The sequence below is a fragment of the Erinaceus europaeus genome, chromosome 23 (assembly GCF_950295315.1).
Source record: "Erinaceus europaeus chromosome 23, mEriEur2.1, whole genome shotgun sequence".
Lineage (NCBI taxonomy): Eukaryota > Metazoa > Chordata > Mammalia > Eulipotyphla > Erinaceidae > Erinaceus > Erinaceus europaeus.
In genome coordinates, this window is record NC_080184.1 from 2,937,966 (window position 1) to 2,964,193 (window position 26,228).

Consider the following 26,228-nt stretch of genomic DNA (forward strand, 5'->3'; position numbering starts at 1 on the left):
CTGTCTCCACCCGGGAGAGCTTACATCAGTTTCTGGAGCGCTAGGCTAGGTCACGTAACGCGTCTCTTTAATAATCATCATCATCACGATGATTTTTTTTTATTATCTTCTATTGCATAAACACAGCCAGAAATTGAGAGAGAGGGAGGGGAGGGAGGGATAGGGGTCAGGGAGGTGGCACAGTGAATAAATGCCTCGAACTCCCAAGCATGAGGTCCTGAGTTCAACCCCCCAGCAAGCAGCACATGGACCAGAGTGATGTCTGGCTCTTTCTCTCTCTTCCTGTGTTTCTCATTAATAAAGAAATAAAATCTTTAAAAAAAGAGGGAGAGAGAGGTCCAGGAGGTGGCGCAGTGGATAAAGCATTGGACTCCCAGGCATGAGGTCCCAAGTTCAGTCCCCGGCAGCACATGGACCGGAGTGATGTCTGGCTCTTTCTCTCTTCCTAGCTTTTAGGGATTTTGTTTGTTTGTTTGTTTTTGGTTTTAATTTTTATTTATTACCTAGATAGAGACGGCCAGAAATCCAAAGGGGGGGTCATAGAGGAGAGAGAAACACCTGAAGCCTAGCTTCACCACTCGCAAACCTTTTCCTCTGCAGGTGGGGGCCGGGGGCTTGAACTGAGTCCTTGCGCATTGTAGTATCTGCACTCAACCAGGCGTGCCACCACCTGGCTCCTCTCCTATCTTCCTCGTTAACGCATAAAATAAAATCTTTAGTAAAGGGGGGAGGAGAGAGACACCTCCAGCCCTGTTTCACCCTTCAAAAGCTTTTCCCCCCGGGTCCTTGTGCCCTGCAATGTGTGTGCTTAGCCAGGCGGACCACTGCCCGGCCACCTTCATCCTTAATATTTATTTATTCCCTTTTGTTGTCCTAGTTGTTTATTGTTATAGTTATTGTTGTCGTTATTGATGTCGTCATTGTTGGCTAGGACACAGAGAAATGGAGAGAGGAGGGGAAGACAGAGAGGGGGAGAGAAAGACAGACACCTGCAGACCTGCTTCACCGCCTGGGAAGCGACTCTCCTGCAGGTGGGGAGCTGGGGGCTCGAACCGGGATCCTTTGGCCAGTCCTTGGCGCTACCACCTGACTCCCGAATGCACTTCCTTTCTTCTGGGCCGCTTTGCCTGCCATTTGTTCAGACTGCTGTCGGGTCTGGGCTCATCCAGGTCTCCCACTCTGGTGTTTGGAGTGTTAGCTTTTGGTGTGGTTTTTCCTCCTCTTCCTCCTCCCTGCCGGCTGTTTGATCAGTCGTTTTGTTTTTTGCTTCCCCCCCCCCCCCCTCGTCGTCGTCGTCAGTGGGTTGATGTACTGTCAGCCTCAGCCCCCCCCCCCCCCGCCCTCCCCTCGGTGACATTCTCTGTGCTTGTCGCAGGACCCTGACGGGGAACACGCCCGGAGAGCCATGCAAAAGGTGATGACGCCGGCCGGTGGGATGGGGATGGGACCCGGTGGCCCAGGAATGCTCAGTGTGCCACCCAGTATCCTCCACAACCCCAACATCCCAAATGAGATTATCCATGCATTACAGGCCGGAAGACTCGGAAGCACAGTGTTTGTAGCCAACGTAAGTAACGGGGCCCCCCGGCCGTTGGCCCCATGCGTGCCGGGACCCTCACACACCTTAATGGCTCTCGGGCTTGTAGTCACAGAAGCACACTGCTCTGTTTAAAAAAAAAAAAAGGACGCCAGTCCTTGTGCTTTGCGACACCGCCCGGCGTGTAAAATCCTGATTGGAGCCCCTGGCTCCCCACCTGCAAGGGGGGGTCGCTTCCCAGGCAGTGAAGCAGGTCTGCAGGTGTCTGTCTTTCTCTTGTCTTCCCCACCACTCTCCATTTCTCTCAACAACAACTAATATTGATTAATGACAGATCAGCTTGGGTCACCCATTCTAGGCTTGATCACGTGTGTCCAGTTGACTCCTTTTGATTGGTTTTGACATGAGCATCAGTCTTTTGTTTTTGTTTTTTTTTTTTTAAGAAAAAAGAAAAAAACTTGTTTTTTTTTTCTCCTTTTTTTGGGGGGTGGGGGTATTTTTTTTTTCCCAGGCAGGACGAACCAGCGAGCAGAGGTGATTGATAGACTGACACTTCGGTGTGGTCTCTAGTGGGAGAGGGTACCAGGGTCACTTCACCTGCTGAGGGCTGTAGTGAGAGGTACTTGGAGGGATTTGAGATGCCTGCCTCCATGGGGGAACACACCTCTGGTGCCCTTCCCCCACCCCCTAACAAGCCTGAATTTGAAAGAAGTAATGTCAGCTGGCAGCTAAGGCCACCTGCAGCCTTCGGCATATTTCCAGGCTACACTTTTTATTATTATCTTGATTTATTTATTGGGTAGAGACAGCCAGAAATTGAGAGGGAATGGGGTGATAGAGAGCTTGAGAGACAGAGAGACACCTGCAGCCCTGCTTCACCACTCATGAAGCTTTCCCGCTGCATGTGGGGACCAGGGCTCGAACCTGCGGCCTTGTGCACTGTAACATGCGTGCTCAACCAGGTGCGCCACCATCCGGCCCCCAGACTACACTCCTCTTAATTTGTATATGTACTTTTTTCTTTTAGCAGAGCTCTGCTCAGCTCTGTCTTATGGCGGTGCAGAGGACTGAATCTGGGACTTTGGAGCCTCAGGCTTGAGAGTCTTATTTGCAGAACCGTGAGGCTCTCTCCCTCTGCCCTTTTTTCTTTCTTCCCTTCTTCCTTCCCACCAGAGCACTGCCCAGCTCTGGCTTAACGGTGGTGCAGGGCATTGAACCTGGGACTCTGGAGTCTCAGGCATGAGTCTGTCTCTGTCTCTCTGTCTCCATAACCCATTCTGCTGATTTCACCCCCCCCCCCCCCCAGGTTATATATATTTTTCCATGTATGAGTTGGGGGGGGAAATTGTTCTCCTTCCTTAAAATGTTTACTATGAGATCTCCCCCTCCCCCACCCCTTCTCTCTCAACTAGCTGGATTATAAGGTCGGCTGGAAGAAATTAAAGGAAGTCTTTAGCATGGCCGGCGTGGTGGTCCGAGCCGACATTCTCGAGGACAAAGATGGGAAGAGCCGCGGCATTGGCACTGTGACTTTTGAACAGTCCATCGAAGCTGTGCAGGCCATCTGTATCCTTTTCCTGGCTCTCAAGGTTCAGGGACACTTGGGGGCTCCTTCTCATGTTGGGGGGAGAGCGGTGGTGGCTTTGCATTTTCTTTTATCCCTCTGGGAGCATGGACTCAGGATCGTTATGGGGGTCAGAAGGTGGGAGTTCTGGCTCCTGGAAGCTGACAGGTGGATCCATACTCCCAGCCTGCCTCTCTCTCTGCCTAGTGGGGCGGGGCTCCAGGACACCTGGGCGGGGGTGTCTGTCTGCCCAGGGAGGTCAGCAGGTGGGGTGAAGTTGCGGAAGGATCTCTCCTCCCTGCCTGCCTGCGCTTTTAGTTTTATTAATGGGAAGGATGGCATTTTGGTATATGTGCTGCTGGGGATCGAACTCAGGTCCTCATGCTCGAGAGTCCGGCACCTTATCCACATATATACGCCACCTCCCGGACCACTTCTACTCCTTGCCGGTGGGGACAAAGACATGAATTGAGCCCGAAGATTGGGGAACACTCACAGACTCCCCCAGCAGTGGGCCTAATAATCTCTCTCTCTGGGCTGTTTCCTGGTCGTGCGTGTAGGGTGTCTGGCTTTTGTTTTTGAATTTCTCTCGAATGCCAGGAGTTAGCCTTGACTCTCTGTCCAGCTATGTTTAATGGCCAGCTGCTCTTTGATCGACCCATGCACGTGAAAATGGTGAGTGAAGCAAGGTTCCTGCAGAGGAGCTGGCAGGGGGGTGGCAAAACCACCAACATACCCTGGTGGGCAGGGCCAGAGGACTTGGCAAAGTGAGGCCCTGGGCTCAACCCCTGGCACTGCAGTCAGCATAGTGTAGGGCAGCGCTCTGGGCCCATCTCTCTCTCAGACAGACGGGGGGAGGGAGAGGGAGAGGCAGAGGGAGAGAGGGTGGGAGAGGGAGAGAGGGGGAAAATGGGGCCGGGCCTACAGGTGTCTGTCTCCCCTTCCTTTTCGATAAGTAAAGATTAAAAACATTTCTCTCTCCTACCCAACAACAACTACTACAACAAAAGCAACAAGGGCAACAAAAAGGAAATAAATAGTTTAAAACAATAAGGGAAAATCAGTTTGTCTTCGTTCGCATCAAGTAGATGGAAAACCACGAACGGCCGGCCTGTGGCTGGCGCTCTGCTGCCCAGGCTGCTGCTGTGCGTGAGCTGTTACCGAGACTGGCTTTCTCTTGCAGGACGAGCGGGCCCTGCCCAAGGGCGATTTCTTCCCTCCAGAGCGACCCCAGCAGCTGCCCCGTAAGTGTCCACACAGAACTCAAACTTTAAGTCACGCGAGAGCTGGCGGCGGGCGGCCAGGAAGGGTTTCCCCAAACTGCCTTTTCCTTTTCTGAAGCTTATGGCGAGGGAGGGAGGGAGTTTGAGGAGTGGTGAAGAAGAAGGTGTCTTTGTTCCCCTCTCTCTCTCTCTCTCTCTCTCTTTTTTTTTTTTTTTTTTTTTTTTTTGCCTCCAGGGTTATCACTGGGGCTAGCTCAGTGCCTGCACAGCAAATCCACTGCTCCTGGAGGCTGTCTTTCCCAGTTTTGTTGTTGTTGGATAAGACAGAAAATTGGAGAGAGGAGGGGAACACAGACAGGTGGGGAGAAAGACAAGACACCCGCAGACCTGCTTCACCACTTATGAAGTGGACCCCGCCCTCCGCAGGTGGGGAACCGGGGCTCGAACTGGGATGCTTAAACCGGTCCTTGTGCTTCACACCATGTGAGCTTAACCCGGTACACTGCCGCCTGGTCCCTTCCTCTCAGTTTCTGTCTCCTATAAAAAGGGGGGGGGGTCAGGTGGTGGCTCACCTGGTTAAGTGCTCACGTTATAGTGCAGGGACCCAGGTTCAAGTCCTTGGTCCCCACCTGCAAGGGAAAGCTTCTCGAGTGTTGAAGCAGGGCTGCAGGTGTCTCTCTGTCTCTCTCCCTAGGTATCTTCTCTTCCCCCTCTCAATTTCTCTCTGTCTCTATCTAATTAAATCAATAGAGAGAGATAGGGCTAAGAGACCGTGGATTCGTAGTGAGACGAGACAGCTGAACTCCAGTTGCTTTTACAGTTAGTGGTTCTAGCCGTAGAAAGCTATCTTGGGGGAGTCGGGCTGTAGCGCAGTGGGTTATGTGCAGATGGCGCAAAGCACATGGACTGGAGTAAGGATCCCAGTTCAAGCCCCAACTCCCCACCTGCAGAGGAGTTGCTTCACAAGTGGTGAAGCAGGTCTGCAGGTGTCTGTCTTTCTCTCCCCCTCTCTGTCTTCCCCTCCTCTCTCCATTTCTCTCTGTCCTATCCAATGACAACAATAATAACTACAACAATAAAACAACAAGGGCAACAAAAGGGAATAAATAAATAAATACATATTTTTTTTAAAAAAGAAAGCTATTTTGGAGAGGCTTTAAGAGAACAGAAGCATACTTTGGCAAGTCAGAGCCTTCGAGAATGAGATGCCTCGATCGACCGTAATTCATGGTAGATAGAAAAGGACTGTTTTTGGGTCGGGCAGAAAGCGCAGGGACCGGCTCAAGCCCCCACCACCACCTGCATTGGAGTCAATCACAGGCGGTGAAGCAGGTCTGCAGGTGTCTGTCTTTCTCTCCCCCTCTCTGTCTTCCCCTCCCCATTTCTGTCATATCCAACAATAACAGTAACCACAACAAAGATTTTTTTTAAAAAGCCTGTTTGGTCCACCGTGGATAGTGATCCACAGCCTGCAGCTGGGTGGTGGCGGCTCGTATTTATTTATTTATTTATTTATTTATTTATTTTGTGCCCCATGGGAGGGGAGCGTAGTTGGGAGACAGCTGGCCATGGGATCCCTTGATCTGGCGCTCACGGATATACTTCCTGGCCCCAACTGCCAAGTCTTCGTGCCTTGGGGAGTACGTAACCTTGGCGATGTCTTGCTGCTGTTTCTGTGCAGTTGCAAAACACGGTGGGGCGGGGGAACCAGGCAATGATGCACCCAGTTGCCGGCACACTTTACCAGGCGCCAGGGTCCTGGTTCTAGCCCCCACGCCCCACCTGCAGAGGGAGAAACAGCTTCAAGAGTGGTGAAACAGGCCTGCCGGTTTCTTGATCTTTTTTCTTTCTATTTCTCCTTCTCTGTCTTCCCCTCCCCTCTCAGTTTCTCTCTGACCTTTCAAATAACATAGAAAGAGAAGAAAAACCGCCTCCAGGAGCAGTGGACTCATAAATGCTAGCAGCCAAGCCCCAGGAAGAGCCCTGGTGATGATGATATTTAAGAAAAAAATTAATGAAAGAAGCAAGGAAAGAAAGACTTTGTTCTGGCCATTTCAGCCTCTGACCGCGCTCACTCAGCTCTGCGGGCGTCTCACACTGTCAGCCCTGAGCGTCTCTAATATTTTAATTTTTTAATATTACTTATTTATTCTCTTTTGTTGCCCTTGTTTATTGCTGTATTTATTATTGTTTATGCTATTGATGTCGTCGTTGGATAGGACAGAGAGAAATGGAGAGAGGGGGAGAGGAAGACAGACACCTGCAGACCTGCTTCACCGCCTGTGAAGCGACTCCCCTGCAGGTGGGGGGCCGGGGGCTCGAACCGGGATCCTTACGCCGGCCCTTGCGCTTTGCGCCACGTGCGTGCATTTAACCTTTTTGCCTCCAGAGTTATCACTGGGTCTCAGTGCCAGCAGTACGAATCCACTGCTCCTGGAGGCCACATACTCCATTTTTTGGAGAGGGCAGAGAGAAATCGAGAGAGGAGGGAGAGGAAGAGCGAGAGACACCTGCAGACCTGCTTCTCCACTTGTGAAGCGACCCCCCTGCAAGTGGGGGAGTCGGGGGCTCCAACCACGATCCTTCTGTGTGTCCTGATGCTTTGTTCTATGTGCGCTTAACCCGGTGCGCCGCCACCCCCATCCCCCTCTTTAAAAAGATTTATTGGATAGAGACCAGTCGAGAGGCAAGGGGGAGACAGAGACACAGACACAGAAACGTTTCACCACTCGTGAAGTCTCCCTGCCCAGCAGGTGGGACCGAGGGACTTGACCTATGGTCCTTGCACGTGGTGGCATGTCCCCCAATGCCCCCCACCCCCAGATTTTTTTTCATAAGCTTATTTAGCCTTTGGGTTTGCTGGTGGGAGTGGGCGCGTGGCGTGTGAACCCAGTGGTTTGGCAAGGCCCCAGGGACCTCTGACTGATTCACTTCTCCTTTGCAGACGGACTTGGTGGTATTGGCATGGGGCTGGGCCCGGGAGGGCAGCCCATCGATGCCAATCATCTGAGCAAAGGCATTGGAATGGGGAACATCGGCCCTGCAGGTGAGGATGCCAGTGGGGGGTGGGGGCTCGAGGCTGTGAGGGGTCGTCATTGAGAGACTGGGCGGTCGGGGAGTGGTTTGAGTTGAACAAAGGTTCCCTCTTGCTTTTTGAATAATACTTAAGAGGGGCCGGGTGGAGGTGCACCTGGTTGAGCACGCACGTCTCAAAGGACCCCAGGTTCGAGCCCTCGGTCTCCACCTGCATGGGGCCAAGCTTTGCGAGTGGCGAAGCAGATCTGCAGGTGCCTTTTTCTTCCTCTCTCTCTCTCTCTCTCTCTCTCTCTCATCCTCCCCACCCTCTCGGTTTCTGGCTGTCTCCACCCAACAATAAATAATAGATGTAGTAAGTGTTTATAAAAGAATTAATAACAATACTGTGGCAAAGCACTGGATTCTCAAGCAGGAGGTCCTGAGTTCAAACCCTGGCCGCACACGGACCAGAGTGACGTCTGGTTCTCTCTCCTGTCTTTCTTCTCATGAAGAAATAAACTCTTTGAAACCATAATAATAATAATATTATTATTATTAGAACCAGAGGGTCATCTTTTGTTTGGCCGATGACTCCCCCAGAGCCCTGCTTGGCTGGTGGTGCATGGGCTTGAACCTCCTTTATTTCAGGGTGGGCTCATGGGTCAGAAAGTTCTTGAACCTTTGCGATTATTCTCGTCATGACCTTCTGAGCTGGGAGAATCGGGAGGAGGGAAAGGAGGAGGTGGCGGCAGGCTGGAGAGCCAGGCCCACGGCCCTGCCATGATCTGTTAGCATAGTCCCTCGACCCCAGCCGCCCGCACCATCTCCCCAGAGAGCTCTCCTGCTGACCACCAGCTCACCCCACAAGTCGACTGACCCCTAGTGGGGAGGGTGAAGAAATAATAACTACAATAATAAAACAACAGGACAATAAAAGGGAATAGATATTCTTTAAGAAATGTATTCAGGGGGCCGGGTGGTGGTGCACCTGGTTAGGTGCACACATTACAGTACACAAGGACCCAGGTTGGAGCCCCTGGTCCCCACCTGCAGGGAGAGAGCTTTCTGCAGATGTCTCTCTTGTCTCTCTCCCTATCTTCCTCCTCCTCTCAAGTCCTCTGTCTCTATCCGATACTAAATAAAATATATAAAAAACAGAAATGGCCAAATTAAAACATGTATTTCAGAATCAGAGATTTATATATAATTTTTGTTGGAACGTCATTGCTTTGGTATAATTTTCCGTTTGCACTGACTTTTTTTCTTTCGAAGGAATGGCAGTGGAAAGCCTAGGATTTGGAATAAATAAAATGGGAGGTAAGACATTTCAAATGAAACACAAGCATGCTGGCTTCCTCTCCTCCAACTCCTCCTCCTTTTTCTCTCTCACTCTCTCTCTCTCATCTTTGCATGGGATTCTCACTTCTTGGTTACTGGAGATCTCCGTGACTTGTCCGATTCTTGGGCATTGCAAATGCGCGTCTCTTGGCTATCGGTTGTGGCTCTCTGACCTTGGGCTGATCACTGAGCCTTTGGGGGTTGGGAAGCAGGGGTCCCTGTGCTTGTCTGTTCCTTGATGGGGTTTGGCATTGACAGAAAGTCCCCACCGGGAACCGTGCGGGGCACTCTCCTCCCCCCGACCCGCCACCGCGCCGGCAATCCGCCAGAGTTTGCACACTGAAAACAAGCCCCCCCCCCCCTTTCAGGCATGGAGGGGCCCTTTGGCGGCGCCATGGAAAACATGGGTCGATTTGGATCTGGGATAAACATGGGTAGGATAAACGGTAAGCCCTCCCCGCTCCTGCTTACTCTCTCCCTTCCTGGCCTGTGGCTGGATCCTCAGGTGACCATTAGACCACAGCGTGCCCCCCCCCTTCTTCCTGGAGTCAGTGATCTGAGTTGCCGGGTGGTAGTGCAGCGGGTTAAATGCATATCCCCATTTGAGCCCCCGGCTCCCCACCTGCAGGGGAGTCGCTTCCCAGGCGGTGAAGCAGGTCTGCAGGTGTCTGTCTTTCTCTCCCCCTCTCTGTCTTCCCCTCCTCTCTTCATTTCTCTCTGTCCTATCCAAAGAGGACGACATCAATAACAGCAACAATAAAACAAAGGGAACAAAAGGAGGGAAAGCAGGGGGGAAAAAAATCAAAGGCATGTGTCGTCTCCCCCCAAGTTCGGCCGACAATGACGAGGTCCCAGGTCCCTGAAGGGGCTGGCAAGTCAGGGTGGGGTCCCTGTCGCCAGATTCCGATGCCCAGTCTGGATCCCACCGTTTCTGGGGCAGCCGTGGTGGGGCGGGATCCCGCCTTGTAGGACGCAGGCCAGCAGGGGTGACCTTGCCACCCCACTTGGCGAGGAAGATAACCCAGCCTGAGAGGTCAGGAAGGGGGGGGGCTGTGCGGACCTGGGTTCCACAGGCTGGGGTGGGCTTGGGGGTGTGGAGAAGGCTGGGTAGAGGAAGTCCTTCTCCCGACAGACACAGTGGTAAGGGGTGGAGCCCAGCCAAGTGGACAGTGTGTGTGGGGGGCTGGCTGGCTGACTGAACCCCGCAGTTACAGGTCGGAGCCTGGTGAGGTTGGATCAGGGCACTGAGCCCCCAGGAGGGCAGGTGGTGCCTCCCGTGCCCCTCCCTCCCTCTCTCCCAGCCGTGGGCGCTTGTGGGAGTTTTAGCACTTTGGCCAGAACAGTCACGTGTCTGCAGGGCTCCCAATCTTGTGGAAGGACCGACAGGCACACACGCACACACTCGTGTCTGTCTTGACATCACTCTGATTTCCGTTCTGACCACTGAACTAACCGACCCTTGAGCCACAGACTTAACACCAATCTGCCCGGTATTTGGATGCCGGGCCTTGGAACAAGTACCGGCCCCATCTCTATCTTGAGAGACGTGGTCCTTTCAGGCAGGGGCGCGGCCCGCATGGGGAAGCTGCCGGTGGCATTGGGCACGCAGGGGGTCTGTCACAGAGAGAGAGTGAGAGAGAGAGAGAGAGAGCCACCCCCACACACACACACACACACAGCCTGGCAACTGCCCAGAAGGCCTAGCAATGTATTCTGTCCCACAGACATGGAGCGGGGCATGGGAGGAGGATTTGAGAGAGACTTTGCCCGAAACGAGATGGGAATGTCCCGAAGCTTTGGAGAGCCCCTTGGCAGAGGAATAGGTAAGAACGTGCCCGCCCCTAATCCTCAGGCTTTGGCACGAACGGTCTGGTCTGTCTTCCGGACCTGGGTCGGTCTGGGGTGTTGGAAGGTTTGGGCCTCGGGCAGGAGGCTTTGGGTCGAGGGCCGTGACTTTGGCTCCCACTTTGGCTGCTCCCGGTGCTTCCGTTCCATGTGGGCCCTGGTCAGCTCTCACCCCGGGGGCCAGTCTCGCTGTCCCGTCCATTTTCTAAGTCTCGCGGAGCAAATGGGGGTGCGGGGGGGGGGGGGAAGGAGGGAGCTCAGAGCACCTGAGGGTCTGTTGGAGGGCAGCAAGGAGCTGGCCGGGGCAGACCCGAGTATTTCCGGGGAGAATCGGCCTCCTCCGTTCCCTTCAGCTCGGGGGTGGACGAATGGCCACTGCAGCCGCCCCCCAGGGTTCTCGGGCTAGTGTGGCCATTGGGAGGTGGGCAGGGGGCTGCCTGAGGTGTGCAGAGGGCTGCCTGAGGTGTGCAGAAGGGCTGCTGGGCGTGGGGAGGGGCGAGGTTGGACTTGTTGCTGTGACTTAACACAGAAGATTTGGCTGAGGTGTTTTTTTTCCTTTTCCCGATCCTCTTAGAAATTCTAAGTAACGCACTGAAGAGAGGAGAGATCATTGCCAAGCAGGGAGGAGGTAGGAACCACTGGGCTTTGGTTTGGTTGTTTTTTGTTTGTTTGTTGTTTTTGTTTTTCTCTGCTGCTTATAGATGAGGCGGTTGGGGGGCACCGTGGTGTCGGGGACTCTGGTCTCCTTCCAGTAACTTTTTTTTTTTTTTTGCACCCGGTTTTGGCATGTCGCCGAGTGTGGTGGCATTGCCTGGGCAGCAGAGCTCTGTGGGCTGGACCTCTCCTCTCTGGGGAGGATGGCCTCGCTCAGTGCACCACATCCATCCCTGTCCCCCTTCCCCTAGGAACCAATGCCTGGGCTGGGGAGGTGGCATCCTCTGGAAGCAGAGCTGGGGCTGGGTTGCTGGGTGGGGTGGGGGCCAAGGCCGAGGCTCCCTTGGAGGAGATCTCTCGCCTCTCTTGGGATCTCTTCTCCCTCTCCCCCCCCTTGGGGGGGGAACCTCTGGTGTCCGTGGGCCAGGCACCCCGGAGGGGGCGGTGGCCGGGGCTCCCATACAGAGGATGCAGGACTCAGCCAGCCGCAGTGTCATCCGTGCGTGCGCGTGTCTGTCTCCTTGCAGGCGGCGGAGGCGGCATGCCGGGCATGGAGCGCATGGGCCCGGGCCTCGAGCGGCTGGGCGGCGCAGGCATGGAGCGCGTGGGCTCGGAGATGGAGCGCATGGGCCTGGTGATGGAGCGCATGGGCTCCGTGGACCGCATGGGCGCCGGCCTGGAGCGCATGGGCCCGCTGGGCCTTGACCACATGGCGTCCAGCCTGGAGCGCATGGGCCAGACCATGGAACGCATGGGCGCGGGCGTGGAGCGCATGGGCGGCGCCGCCGGCATGGGCTTCGGCCTGGAGCGCGTGGGCCAGAGCCTGGAGCGTGTGGGCCCCGGCGTGGAACGCATGGGCCCCGCCATGGAGCGCATGGGCCTGAGCATGGAGCGCATGGTGCCTGCGGGCATGGGCGCCGGCCTGGAGCGCATGGGCCCTGTGATGGAGCGCATGGGCGCCGCCGGCCTGGAGCGCATGGGCGCCGCGGGTCTGGAGCGCATGGGCCTGGAGCGCATGGGCCCCGTGATGGAGCGCATGGCCGGCGGCCTGGAGCGCATGGGCGCCAACAGCCTGGAGCGCATGGGCCCTGCACTGGGCCCAGCCCTGGGCGCCGGCATCGAGCGCATGGGCCTGGCCATGGGGGGCGGCGGTGCCGGCTTCGACCGCGCCCTGGAGATGGAGCGGGGCAACTTCGGAGGCGGCTTCGCGGGTTCTTTCGGGGGCGCCGGCGGCCACGCGCCCGGGGTGGCCAGGAAGGCCTGTCAGATCTTCGTGAGAAACGTGAGTGGCTCCAGGGGCTCCCTCTGGGCGGGCAACCGGGCGGGAGGGACGCAGCTGTCTGTCTGTGTCTGTGTGTCGCCCCCCCCCCCCCCACCTTGTTTCTTGATGTTTGATGGCGGAGAGACAGAGATCCGAGCCACAGGCAGGAGTTGTTATTATCTTTGCAGAAGCGGAATGCGGAATGCTATCACCTGGGCTCTTGGCTCTTTCTTGTTGATTTATAAGAGCTCTTCACATATGCGGAGTTTTTTCTGTCCTTCCCCCAGAGATCTGGCTGATGGGTTGGTGGTGCCAGGGGATTGAACCCGGGGCTTTGAGCCTCAGGCAGGAGAGCCTCTTTGTAGAGCCATTATGTTCTCTGCTCCTACCCTATGTGGATTCTTTTTTTTTTTTTCTTGTATCATTATTATTATTTTAATAAGAGCTTCTACTCAGCTCTGGCTGAAATGGTGCAGGGGATGGAACCTGGGACCTCGGGCTCAGGAATGAGAGGCTCTTTGCAGAACCACTGTTGACGCTCCCCGACCTTCTAAAATGTATTTTATTTTTAATCTTTTTTCCCTTTTTGTCGCCATTGTTGTTTTTATTGTTGATGTCATCGTTGTTGGATAGGACAGAGAGAAATGGAGAGAGGAGGGGAAGACAGAGGGGGAGAGAAAGACAGACACCTGCAGACCTGCTTCACCGCCTGTGAAGCGACTCCCCTGCAGGTGGGGAGCCGGGGGCTTGAACCGGGGTCCTTCCGCTGGTCCTTGTGCTTGGCACCATGTGCGCTTAACCCGCGGCAATACCACCCGACTCCCAAAATGTGTCTTATTTTAATGAGAGAGAGAGTTGACACTAGCGCCCTGCTCAGCTCTGGCTGATGGTGGTGCGTGCTGGGGATTGAAATTGGGACCTCAGAGCCTCCGGCAGGAGAGTCCTTTGCAGAACCATGGTGCCGCCTCCCCGGCCCGTACCCAAGTTAAGCCACAGGAGAGGGTGCTTGGATGGTGCTGGTGTCACCCCCGACAAACCCATTGCAGCTGGTGGTCTGCTCTTCGGGCAGCCTGAGACCCAGAAGCCCCCAACCCCACCCTGCGCCATACCGCGCAGGGTCTGGCTCGCCGCCTTTAACCCTTCTCTCCCCGTCCGTCCCTCCTCAGCTCCCGTTCGACTTCACGTGGAAGATGCTGAAAGACAAATTCAACGAATGTGGTGAGTCCTGGATGGGTCTGCGGGCCGCACAGGCCCTGACCTGCGCCGTGAGAGGCCTGGCGTGCGTGCATGTGCGCCCAAGACAAGACTGGGGGCCCCTCTCATGCCCCCCAGCCAGTGGTGAAGAGTAGCCCGTGTTTTACTTGCTTATTGGATAGAGACAGAAATTAAGAGGGCGGGGGGGGGGGGATAGAGGGAGACCCAGCAGCCCTGCCTCACCACTCGGGAAGCTCCCCTCCCACCTCCACCGACCCCCTGCTCGCGGTAGTGCCTGTGCTCAGCCGGTACGCCTGGCCCCCTTCCAGATTTCTCCATCTCTGGGTGAGCTGCTCCCAGCAGCGAGGTCTTGGGGGTCCAACCCCCCCCCAAGTTCTGTGGGGTGTTGGCTGGTGGGGGGAGAGAGAGAGAGTGTAAGGAGCTGGACAACACCAGGGGGTGCCGGGGGGGGTAATAGATGGAGTCTCAGGGTTGGGGGAGCCGCTGCCACCACCCCATTGACCTCGGGGTCAAGGCTGATCCCTGGGGTTGGCCTGGCCTGACGGGTGCTCTCTCTCTTTCTCTCTCTCCCTCTCCCCCCCATCCTGTCCCCCGTGCCCAGGCCACGTGCTGTACGCGGACATCAAGATGGAGAACGGGAAGTCCAAGGGTTGCGGGGTGGTCAAGTTCGAGTCCCCCGAGGTGGCGGAGCGGGCCTGCCGCATGATGAACGGGCTGAAGCTGAGCGGCCGGGAGATCGACGTGCGGATCGACAGAAACGCCTAGACGCAGCCTCCGGAGACCGCGCCGCCTCGGGATTTCTTGATGATGATGATGATGATGATGATTTTTGTTCTCTTCCCTTTTTTGCTCTCTCCCTCTCTCCTTTTCTTGTTGAAGGCCCCTTTGACTTTGTTGGCTGGATGTATAAAGATTTTTTTAAAAAAAACTTTTCTTTTTTTTGGGGGGGACAGGGTTGGGGGGGTTGTCCGTTGAATGATTTTATTATTATTATTATTATTGGTTTTTTTTTAATGACTCGGGGGTTCCATTTGACCGTTTGCATTTGGGATTACAATGTATACCTTTTTTTTTTTTTGTAGTTGTGGCATCTTGTCGATACTGACTGTGACTTTGATAATAAATACCAGTTCCTGAAAAAAGGAAGTTGCTTGCTGCCGTGTCGGTGTCTTGGGGGGGTCGGGGCTGGGCAGCAGGTCAAGCTGGGGCGCTGGTGCTGCCCCATGGGGAGAGGGGTCTGTCTGTGGACCCTTGAGTTCACAGCTGGCCGGCTGGGGGGCTGGCTGCTATGTGTCTTTGTCCTAAAAAAGGGGCTAAGCGCTCACGTGACAGTACTCAAGGACCCAGGTTCGAACCCCACCCCCCGTCCCCACCTACAGGGGACGCTTCACGAGATCAGTGGTGAAGCAAGGCAGTAGGGGTGTCTCTTGTCTTTCTCCCTGTCTTCTCCCCTCAGTTTCTCCCCGTCCTTTCAAGAATTAAAAAAAAATCAGGGCCAGGCAGTGGCACACCTGGTTAAGCACGCTCATTACACTGCGAGACCTGGGGTCTAGCCTCTGGTCCCCACCTGCAGGGGGAAAGCTTCGCAAGTGGAGAAGCAGGGCTGTGGGTGTCTCTTGCCTCTTTCTCTCTCCCTCCTCAGTTTTTGTATCCAAGAAGTAAATTTAAAGGGTGAGGGAGGTGTGCGCTCTCCCCTGAGACAGAGTCCCACAGTCAAAGAACCCCAAAACTGGGGGGTCAGGCGGTAGTGCAGAAGGTTAAGTGCACGTGGTGCGAAACACAAGAACCGGATGAAGGATCCTGGTTCGAGCCCCTGTCTCCCCACCTGCAGGGGAGTCGCTTCCCAGGCGGTGAAGCAGGTCTGCAGGTGTCGGTCTGTCTTTCTCTCCTCTCTCTCTGTCTTCCCCTCCTGCAGGTGGGGAGCCGGGGGCTCGAACCGGGATCCGTATGCCCGTCCTGGCGCTTTGTGCCACCTGCGTTTAACCCGCTGCGCTACCGCCCGACTCCCACTTTAAGGAATTTTAAGGATTCATTCAAGAGACGGCAGGATGGTTCTGCAAAAGACTCTCCTGCCTGGGGCTCTTGAGGTCCCAGGTTCAATCCCCACCACCACCAACAGCCAGAGGTGAGTAGGCTGCTGGTCTTTCTTTGTGTCTTTCTCTCTGATGATCTCTGTCATTAAAACAAAACATGAGAAATGAAATAAGATTTATTCAGAGCGGCACTTTGGCCTGTGCGATGATTTCCAGGGCTCCAGACACCGAGGGAGAGGGACTGGATGCCCCGAACTTCAGTCCCTTTGCCCGGCCACACGGGAATCGTTTCTTCACGACCACTTGGTGGTCTCCCCAGCCCACCCTCAGCAGGGGACGAACACACTTGGCGCTTGGCAGCCACTCTGTGCTATGAAGACCGAGTTGGGGCCACGCTAGGCACATGCAGCCACATTGGGGCTTTGTGCTTAGATGTCAGGCGCGGGTGTCCCCTAACACCCGCCACCCCCCACCCCCCCCCCCCGACAGACAGACAGACACTCAGCCAGGAGAGTGCTGCCCAAGGGATGAGACCATGGAGGGGACAAAAAGGGACATGAACAAAGAAAAAAAAAATTAAAAATCACCATCTGTTTATTTGTCCAGGTTCACGGATTCACTCTTTGTTTTCCCAGAGCCCGGCTCAGCTCTGGCTTCCGGTGGTGCTGGGGATCGAACCTGGGACCCTCGATGCCTGGGCCCTCCTGTTGCCGCCCGGCTGGTAGGTGGTAGGTGGGCCACCTTGACGTCTCAGCGACCCCGGGACAGTGGCTGACTCTCCACGGCATCTGCTGACAAAGGTGACTTCTTGGTGACCCCCTGGGCCTGTCCCCCCACCACACACACACACACACACACACACACACACACACACACACACACAGCTCTGATTTAGGGGACGCCTCCCTCTCATCCCTTCCTCTGCCCACCCAGCACCCCCAGGTTGGCCCAGAGACCTACCCCAGAAGCCCACGTCGTCATACACTTCCGTCTCCCTGGCAGAGGGCACGTGAGTCAGTCGGGGGTCCTCCGACAGCCCCCTTCCGTCTCTGCACCCCCCACATTCCCCGCCCGTCAACCCTGCAAGGACAGTACTCACAGGGGCAGCAGAGCTGTCCTGGGCACGTAGCCGTCTGCGAGAGAGAGAGAGAGAGGGGGGGGGGGGGAAGGTGTGGGGTGGGTGACTGAGCTCTCTGACCCTACCCGCCTCCCTCGCTCTCTCCCTGTGCCCGGCCGCCTCACTCACACTTTCCCTTGGCATCTCGACAGAGCATCTCCTCCGGGTTGGTGAACTCGATCACTTCCAGGATCTCCCCGCGCCGGATGCCCAAGTGTTTGCCGCCTCCTCGTCGGGTCTTGGCGTTAGGGTCGATCATCATCCTTGTCTGAATCACGATCTCTCCCTCAAACTGGGGAGAGAGACGGGGGGGGGGGGGAGATTCTGTCAGAGCTCTGACCCACTGCCCCACCAAAGAGAGAAACACACAGAGAGAGAGAGAGATTCTGTCAGAGTTCTGGCCCATGCTCCACACCTGAGAGAGAGAGAAAGAGAGATTTTTTTTAATTTTTATTTTTTTAATGAGAAAGAATAGATACAGAGGCAAAGATACTGGAGAGAGAGAGACCAGAGCCCCGCTCACTTCTGGGTTATGGTGGTGCTGGGGATTGAACCTGGGACTTCAGAACCTCACTCTTGAAAGGCTTTTACACAACCATTATGCTGTCTCCCCGGCCTGAGAGATTCTGTCAGAGCTCTGACCCATGCTCCCCACCCAAGAGAGATTGATTCTGTCAGACGTCTGACCCAAGCTCCAAGAGACAGAGACAGAGAGAGAGAGAGATTGGTGGTCCGGGAGGTGGCTCAGTGGATAAAGCATTGGACTCAATCACGAAGTTCAGTTCCTGACAGCACATGGACCAGAATGATGTCTGGTTCTTTCTCTCTCCCCTCCTATCTTTCTCATGAGTAAATAAATTCATTTTTTTTCTTTTTATATATATATATTTTATTTTTATTGATGGCGTTGTTGTTGGATAGGACAGTGAAGCGACTCCCCTGCAGGTGGGGAGCCGGGGGCTCGAATCAGGATCCTTACGCCGGTCCTTGCGCTTCGTGACACATGTGCTTAACCCACTGTGCTACCTCCCGACTCCCAAGTAAATAAATTCTTAAAAAAGAGAGAGGGAGAGGGAGTTGGACAGTAGTACAGTGGGTTAAAACTCCTCTCTACATTTCTCTCTGTCCTATTCAACAACGGTGACATCAATAACAACAATTACTATAACAATAAAAACAACAAGGGGAACAAAAGGGGAAATAAATAAGTAAATAAATAATAAATAAAAAAAGAGAGGGAGAGATTGTCAGAGCTCTGGCCTATGCTCCTCACCCGGCTCTGCCCCTGCCCACCTAGAGCTCGCTCTCTCTCTCTCTCCTTCCATCCCTCCCTCCAGGGTTATCACAGGGGCTCGGTGCACTTAACCCAGTTCACCACTGCCCAATCTCTCTCTGTCTCTCTCTGTCTCTCTCTCTCTCCCCCTTGTCCTCCACACCTTGAACTTCTTCCGGAACTCCCGCTCGGCTTTCTCCGCTCTCCTGAGCTGCTTCTGTGTCTTGGGGTCTGCAGGTGTGGGCTGCTGGGGTGGGGGGGTCTTCTTCCTGAAGCCCCCAGGAAGTCCCAGGAGTTAGTTTCTCAGCAGCCAGAGATAAGACATGTTTCCCCACCCCGACCCCCACCACCCCATGCCCACCCACCCTGTGTCACCTGAGCTCGGGATCTTGCAGGGTCCTCTTGGCTGGTGACACGTCATCTGATGTTGGGGACATATATGTCAGCTTGGCACCGGAGAGCAACACCGGGGGCCCTAATCGGCTAATCCCTCTGCGGGGCTGGTGGCTTCTTTCACGGCTCAGACACTTCTGGCTCTGGGAGCCAGAACTCTGGGCCGGAGTGGCTGGCAACTGTGTGTGCACGTCTGACCCCCATGAGGAAGTGTGTGACTTTTATCTGCTAAGATCCCACAGGGGCCTGGTGGTGGCGCACCTGGTTCAATGCACATGTTGCAATGCGCAAGGACCCGGTTCAAGGCCCCGGTCCCCACCTGCAGGGGGGAACGCTTCATGTGTGGTGAAGCAGGGCTGCAGGTGTCTGTCTCTCTCCCTCTCTATCTCCCCCCTTCCCTCTCGATTTCTGGCTGTCTCCAATAAATAAATAGAATAGAAAATAAAAGAATAGTACATCTTTTAGATTTATTTATTTTCGGGAGTTGGGTGGTAGCACAGCAGGTTAAGTGCACATGGTGCAAAGTGCAAGGACCAGCATAAGGATCCCGGTTCGAGCCCCCGGCTCCCCACCTGCAGGGGAGTCGCTTCACAGGCGGTGAAGCAGGTCTGCAGGTGTCTGTCTGTCTCTCCTCTCTCTCTGTTTTCCCCTCCTCTCTCCATTTCTCTCTGTCCTATCCAACAAGGACGACATCAATAACAACAATAACTACAACAATAATAATAAAAAACCAATGGTAACAAAAAGTAAAATAAAGACACACACACACACACACACACATATATATATATATATATATGTATATATATATATATATATATATTTAAAAAAACATGGCAGCCCAGCTCCCGTGAGCCTCATGCAAAGACAGACATGGGGGTTCATTGGGGAGGCAGGCATGATGTCCACAGACATGGAACTGTGGAGCCCCAGCGTTCACGGGTCGGAAGTGGCAGGGGGCCCCCCTCACCCTGGCAGGAAGTTGTGTGCTAACCTGTGTTGCAAGGATTTCCTGGGGGAAGCCCGGGACAGCAGAAGGGCCCCTGGGTAAAGGGAAGGTGCTCCCCTCTCTCCCCTGAAGGCTAGAAGGCAGGGAGGGAAGGGTGACACTTGAGAGGCTCCTGGATGGAAGGTTCTATAAAGAGGGCAGGGAAGCAGTCTGGGAGAAGAGGACCTGGGCTCTGTGTCTGGACTGGGGGAGCTGGGCTTTGGCACAGTTGGCTCTGCTCACATTACTATGCAAAAGGACCAGGATTGGGAGCAGCCACTAGAGCACCAGGTCATAGGACAGTGATCCGGGAGGCGGTGCAGTGGCTAAAGCATTTGACTCTCAAGCATGAAGTCCTGAGTTCAATCCCCGGCAGCACATGGACCAGAGTGATGTCTGGTTCTTTTTCTCTGTCCTATTATTTCTCATAAATAAATATAATCATTTAAAAAAAAAAAAGGAAAAAAAGGGAGCAGAGCGGGTTAAGTGCAGGACCAGTGTGAAGATCCCAGTTCAAGCCCCAGCCCCCCACCTTCAGGGGAGTTACTTCAAAGGCAGTGAAGCAGGTCTGCAGGTGTCTGTCTTTCTCTCCTCCTCTCTGTCTTCCCCTCCTCTCTCCATTTCTCTCTGTCCTATCCAACAACGACATCAACAGCATTAATAACTACAACAATAAAAAAACGGCATTAAAAAGGAAATAAAAATTGAAAATTTTTTTTAAAAGAGCACATAGTACAAAGTGCACGGACCCACTCAAAGATCCCGGTTCAAACCCCCTGTCCCCACTTGCAGGGGGGTCACTTCACAAGCCATGAAGTAGGTCTGCAGGTGGCTGTCTCTCTCCTCTTTCAATTGTTCTCTGTCCTGTCCAATAAAATGAAGAAAAAAAAAAAAGCCTTCCAGGGGCAGTGGATTCGTAGTGCCAACATCGAGCCCCAGCAATAACCCTGGAGGCAGAAAAATAAAAAAAGGGCCAGGGTTCAAGTCCCTGGTCTCCCCCCTTCAGTGGAGGAAGCAGGGCAGGGCTGCAGGTGTCTGTCTCCCCACACCCCTCGTTTCTCTCTCTCTGTTACAATAAAGAGGAAGTGGTGGGGGAGGCTGGGCTCTCAATTTCTCTCTCTCTGTCCCCCCCAAAAAAAAAAGATTGGAAAAAAAATAAAAGGAATTCCTGAGTCTGCCTTTCCAAAAATTATCATGGCTGGAAGCTTCATGAGTGGTGAAGCAGGGCTAAAGGTCTCTCTCTCTCTGTGTCTGTCTTTCTCCTCCCCCTTCCTTTCCAATTTCTCTCTGTCCACCCAAAAAAATAGATTAAAAAAAAAGGAAGGGCCAGGTAGTAGCGAAGTGGGTTAAGCTCAAGGATCCCGGTTCAACACCCCCCCCCCCCCCCGGCTCCCCGCCTGCAGGGGAGCCGCTTCACAGGCAGTGAAGCAGGTCTGCAGGTGTCTTTCTCTCCCCCTCTCTGTCTTCCCCTCCCTCCTCTATCCATTTCTCTCTGTCCTATCCAACAACAACGACACCATCAACAATAATAATAACTACAACAACAGTAAAAACAACAAGGGCAACAAAACGGAAAATAAATCAAAAAAATTTTTTAAATGCTATAAAAATAAAGGGGGATCCCTGAGTCTGCTTTTCCCACACTCCAAATTACCCCCACACATACACACACACACCTCTGTCGTTCGGTCCGGGGCTGACGCTGGTCACCACATCATCATAGGGCTCATAGATATTATCTGGGGACCTGCAGGGAGATGTGAGGCGTGACGTGCAGCGCCCCCATCCCTGCCCTCACACCCTTTCCCCGTGGGCTCCCCCCACCACTCACCGGGGGACCCCAGCAGAAGACTCAGTCCTCAGAATGTCTGTGGAGAGAGGTGAGTTGGAAGGAGGTGGCCGTTCCCCCAGGGCCCCCTGCACCCCCATCCAGCCCCCCCCATTTCTGGCCAGCTTATCTCACCTGAAGTGATCTCTGAGGGTCTCCAGAAACTCTGGATGTTCATGAGCCCTGGTGGCAGCGGCGGCTTGGCCGGTGGGGGGCCCAGGCTACTGGTGGGGGGCAGTGGCCTCCGACGGGGGCCCCCTTGGAGGGCCGGCCTGGCCCCACCATGACCAAGCCCCCCCATCCTCTGCCGCCCTGGGCTAGGGCCCCCCAGCAAGGCGCGAGGTAGCGAACTCTCGGAGACGGAGCTGGGGAGTGGAGGTTTCCGAGGGAGGTCCCCGGAGAAGTTGGGGTGCGTCCGGGGCCAGGCGTGGGGCTCGGGCTGTGAGAACTTACGGGGCTCCCCCCGGCTCCCCAGCTGCGAGAGCTTCCTGGGAAGCACCCCAAACTCAGGCTCTGATGTTGTCCTGGGAAGGCCGCTCAGGTTGAACTGGGGGAGCCTCTTGGGGGGTGCCTGGGGTTCTGGCTGCAGTGGTCTCTTGGGGGTCACGTTGACGTCGGGCTCCGAGGTCGTCCTGGTCAGGTCCCCCAGCTCTGGCTTCCTGGGGTACAGTCCCGGCGAAGGCCTCCTGGGAACTGTGCTAACTTCAGGTTGTGAGTGGTGGGGCTCCCCAGACTCAGAATTCCGGGGTGCCATCTGCAGGGGTGGGGGTTTCTTGCAGGGGCCGCTGGCCTGCAGCTGGGGGGGCTTCCTGGGGCTGGCAGTAATTTCGGGGGGCTGCAGGGGCTTTTTGGGGATCACGCCAAGATCAGGCTTCAGAGAGTGGGCTTGTGGCTCAGCCGGCTCGGCCTTCCAGGGGGGCGTTCTGGGCACCTCACTCGGCAGAGATCTCTTGGGGAGACCCCTGGCCTGAGACTGTGAGGTCTTTTGGGGGGCTGCACAGAAGTCAGGCACAGGGGGCTTCTTGGGGAACCCCCCTATGTTAAACCCTGGCGTTGGAGGCTTGGGGGAGGCCTCGGTGGGCTCAGGCCTCTGGGGCGTTCTGGGGAAGGGGCTGCCCAGCTTGGATTCTGGGGGGACCCTGGCCAGCTCAGGCTGTGGGGGCTTGGGGGGAAGCCTGGCAGGCTCCCCGGCCTCGGGCTGCTGTGGTGGCTTCTTGGAGAAGTCACTGGGCTCAGACCTGGAGGGCTTCATGGAAGCGTCAGGGGGCTCGGGCTTCTTGGGCTGCTTGCTGGCTGGTTCTGGAGTTGGAAACTTCTTGAGGACTCTGTTGAACTCGGGCTTGGGGGGTTTTTTGGGGTGCTCGCTGCTGTCTGCCTGAGAGGCCTGAAACTTGGCTTGGAGGCTCCGGAAGTCCTGGGGGGTCTCCTGGGGGGAGGGAAATGGGGGATGAAGGGTCGGGGGACACAGAGGAGGCTTGGGGTGGTGGGGACCTCAGGAACGCTCACTCACATGCTGGGGATTGAACTCAGGACCTCAGGTACTGGAGTGATGCCATGGGTCTGCCCTCCCCTCCCTTCCTCTCCTCTCTCCTCTCCTCTCTCTCTTTAATAAAATAAATAGGGGCCAGGCGGTGATGCACACATTACAGTGCCCAAGGACCCAAGTTCAAGCCCCCTGATCCCCACCTGCAGGGGGGAAGGGAAGCTTCCCAAGATGTGAAGCAGGTCCGGAAATGTCTCTCTCCCTCTCTATTATCCCCTTCCCTCTGGACTCCTGTGTCCTATCAAATGTAAGTTAAAAAATATATATTATCTTTTTTTTTTTTTTTGCCTCCAGGGTTATTGCTGGGGCTCAGTGCCTGCACCATGAAGCCACTGCTCCTGGAAGCCATTTTTCCCCTTTTTGTTGCCCTTGTTGTTGTAGCCTAGTTGTGGTTATTATTGTTGCTGTTGATGTCGTTGTTGTTGGAGAGGACAGAGAGAAATGGAGAGAGGAGGGGAAGACAGAGAGGGGGAGAGAAAGACAGACACCTGCAGACCTGCTTCACCGCCTGGGAAGCGACTCCCCTGCAGGTGGGGATCCAGGGGCTCGAACCGGGATCCTTAACGCTGGTCCTTGCGCTTTGTGCCACGTGCGCTTAACCCGCTGTGCTACCGCCCGACCCCCCCCCACCCAAATTTATTACCTTTATTGAATAGAGACAGAAATTATGCCACCACCCAGCCCCCTCAAATGCAAATTATATCAATACTATCTTTTAAAAATCAGTAGCCCAGGAGGTGGTACAATGGCTAGAGTTGGGGCGCTCAAGCATGAGGTCCTGAGTTCAAATCTCTGGCCACACATGTGCTTAAGGAAGGCTCTGCTTTGCCCCCACCCAAATAATTACCATCTATGTGAGGGCTGGGGAGACAGTATCATGGTTCTGCATAAGACACTCCTGCCTGAGGCTTCAAGATCCCAGGTTCAATCCCCAGCACCGCCATCAGCCAGAGCTCTGCATTGGTCTGGTCTATCTGTATCTTTCTTTCTGCGTCCCTCTCATTAAAATAAAGTAAATCGAGAGTCGGGCGGTAGCGCAGCGGATTAAGCGCAGGTGGCGCAAAGCACAAGGATCAGCGTAAATACGATCCCGGTTCGAGCCCCCGGCTCCCCACCTGCAGGGGAGTCGCTTCCCAGGCGGTGAAGCAGGTCTGCAGGTGTCTGTCTTTCTCTCCCCCTCTCTGTCTTCCCCTCCTCTCTCCATTTCTCTCTGTCCTAGCCAACGACGACAACAAGAATAATAATAACTACAACAATCAAACAAGGGCAACAAAAGGGGGTAAATAAGTATTTAAAAAAATAAAGATAATAATTTTTTAAAAAAATTTCAGTTATGAAATAATTTGGAAAGGAAAAAAAGAGGAAAGAGAAAGAAGAAGGGAGAGAGAAAAGAGAGAGGAGCAGGGCCTCCCTCTGGCAGATGCGATCAAACTCGGGACCTCATGCATGGAGGATCTCAGTGCTTTATCTACTGTGCCACCTCCAGGGGCGGGGTACTGACTGAGCTTGAACACTGGGCGCCAGGGCTCGAACCTGGGGCCTCAGGCTTGCCAACCCGGAGCTCCAAGGCACTGAGCCATCCCAACCCCCTTTCCTGATTCTCCAGATCTGAGAGAGTGAGGCCCAGTGGTTAGGTGGGGTGGGGTGGGCAGGGGCCTGAGGCTCTACCAACGGGGTCCCCCTTCTCCCACCCAGGACCCCAGGAGGAGCTTGGAGGCCTGCACCGGGGCCCCTGAGGATGATGGGAGAGTTTCTAGGTCAGAGCAGACCTGGCCTAGTTAATGGGATGGCGGCCTGCGCCCCTGCCTGCGTTCTCACAGGGACTGGGGGGGGGGGGGGCTGGTGGATGGGGTGGTGTGTGCAAGGCCCACGACTCTTTCTGGGCGCCTCTGCCAGGGAGCCCCCCAGGCTACTGGCCCTTCAAGGCTGCTGTACCACAGTTATTTTCCTGTTTATTTTGGATAGAGACAGAGAGAGCGAGATGGGAGGGAGAGGCAGATAGCTAGAGAGAGACAGAGAGACAAGAGACACCTGTAACCCTGTTTCACCATGTGCAAGGACCCTTGAACCCGGGTCCTTGCACATGGTAACGTGTATACTGTGCCAGAGGCACCCTTACCCAGTCCCTTCCTATTCTCTCTCTCTCTCTCTCTCCCTTTTGTTTCCTTCTCTTCTTTCTCTTCTTTCTTTTTGGTAGGCACACACACACACACACCAGCCCTGAACCTTCCTCCAGTGCGGTGGGGGTTGGGCTCAAACCCTGGTCACGCACATGGCAAAACATCACCCTGTCCAGATGAGCTATTCCATTGGCCCTCCCTCTCCTCCTGCCCCCCCCCCCATAAATAAGGAAAGAAAGAAAGAGAGAGAAAGAAAGGAAGAAAGTCTGAATCCACGGACCTTTTGCCCTGTGACCTGGGGACAGAGAGTCCTGGGTCAGGCCCACCTGTCTTCCTGAGGGTCACAACCTCAGCCTGGCTCCATGAGGGGGTGGAGGGTATGGGTGCCAGGCCCATCTGACCCCGACCTGGCTCTCTCTGGGCCTTGGGGTCATTTATTCATTTCGTTCCCCTCTGGGAGCCAGACCCTCTGCTCCTCCCTCTACCCCTTCGCTCTTGGAAAACGCTCGCTCTCTGGTTCCCACCTGAGTTCCCTCCATCCCTTATGTGGCCAGTGTGTGTGTGTGTGTTTAGGGGGGCTCCCCCGGCTCTTGGGGACTCACCATGTCCACAAGCACTGGAGTGGGTCCGCGGGGGCTGCTGTCTTCCGGAAGCTTCTATGGCTTCTGCTCCCAGGAAGCGCTGGCCTGTCCCCGGGTCCTGTGTGGGTGTGTGTGGGGGGACTCTCACTTCCTGTCGCTCCCTCCTGCTCTTACTCCCTCCACCCTGTGTCCCCTCACTGCAACCACTGGCTCTGCCCACTGGGTGCTGGGCTGTCTACACCCCTCCTGTCTCCGGGGGTGGGGGCCCCAGGGAGGGGGAGCAGGGGAGAGGTCAGGGCATGTCTGTCTGTCTTTTGTCAGCCCAGCTCTTGGTTGCCTCACCTGCTTCCTCATTTCAACATTTCCTGGCCGCTGAGCGGGACTTCCCTGTAACAGGATGGCTGGGGAAGAGGACTCATTAGAGGACTGCCGGTGGTAGGAGTAGGGGATATGGTATCTGGTGGCCTGTCCCTTCCCTAAGGCTTCAAAGAAGACAGAGGGTGGGAGGTGGTGGTGGTGACAGCCAGTCCTGACCCCCCCACCCCCACTTGACCCTCTTTTAAAAAAAAATATTCCCTTTTGTTGCCCTTGTTGTTTTATTGTTGTGGTTATTATTATCATCGTTATTGATGTTGTCATTTTTTGGATAGGACAGAGAGAAATGGAGAGAGGAGGGGAAGACAGAGGGGGAGAGAAAGAC

The 26,228-nt window shown here is 54.9% G+C and overlaps 2 protein-coding genes across 6 annotated transcripts in view; one reads left to right on the top strand and one right to left on the bottom strand.

The window, feature by feature from the left end:
• HNRNPM (heterogeneous nuclear ribonucleoprotein M) overlaps window positions 1-14,798 on the top strand; it is a 32,150-nt gene extending 17,352 nt beyond the window's left edge. Inside the window, exons 2-14 of one of the 4 annotated variants that reach the window (XM_060181588.1) lie at window positions 1,376-1,414; window positions 1,532-1,567; window positions 2,950-3,103; window positions 3,727-3,776; window positions 4,285-4,345; window positions 7,269-7,370; window positions 8,612-8,656; window positions 9,046-9,123; window positions 10,402-10,500; window positions 11,097-11,150; window positions 11,704-12,458; window positions 13,604-13,655; window positions 14,254-14,798. In XM_060181588.1, coding sequence (XP_060037571.1) covers window positions 1,376-1,414; window positions 1,532-1,567; window positions 2,950-3,103; window positions 3,727-3,776; window positions 4,285-4,345; window positions 7,269-7,370; window positions 8,612-8,656; window positions 9,046-9,123; window positions 10,402-10,500; window positions 11,097-11,150; window positions 11,704-12,458; window positions 13,604-13,655; window positions 14,254-14,417 — 1,689 coding nt within the window. In that variant the 3' untranslated portion in view covers window positions 14,418-14,798. Of the gene's footprint in view, window positions 1-1,375; window positions 1,568-2,949; window positions 3,104-3,726; window positions 3,777-4,284; window positions 4,346-7,268; window positions 7,371-8,611; window positions 8,657-9,045; window positions 9,124-10,401; window positions 10,501-11,096; window positions 11,151-11,703; window positions 12,459-13,603; window positions 13,656-14,253 lie in introns of all 4 variants that reach the window. The other 3 variants (XM_060181590.1, XM_060181587.1, XM_060181589.1) reach the window with 3 other exon arrangements.
• A 1,463-nt stretch (window positions 14,799-16,261) lies between these two features.
• PRAM1 (PML-RARA regulated adaptor molecule 1) lies at window positions 16,262-26,078 on the bottom strand. Of its 2 annotated transcripts, XM_060181591.1 has the most exons (11): window positions 25,871-26,078; window positions 25,550-25,646; window positions 21,420-22,710; window positions 21,288-21,324; window positions 21,133-21,203; window positions 18,451-18,496; window positions 18,239-18,344; window positions 16,932-17,094; window positions 16,785-16,818; window positions 16,646-16,680; window positions 16,262-16,476 (listed from the first exon to the last, which is right to left on the bottom strand). In XM_060181591.1, exons 2-11 carry the CDS (start codon window positions 25,550-25,552, stop codon window positions 16,436-16,438), a joined length of 1,827 nt encoding a protein of 608 aa, XP_060037574.1. In that variant the 5' UTR covers window positions 25,553-25,646; window positions 25,871-26,078; the 3' UTR covers window positions 16,262-16,435. The 2 variants fall into 2 exon arrangements, with proteins under 2 accessions (XP_060037574.1, XP_060037575.1); XM_060181592.1 differs by lacking the exon at window positions 25,871-26,078 and having other exon boundaries at window positions 16,262-16,473; window positions 25,550-25,861.
• Between the last annotated feature and the right edge of the window lie 150 nt (window positions 26,079-26,228).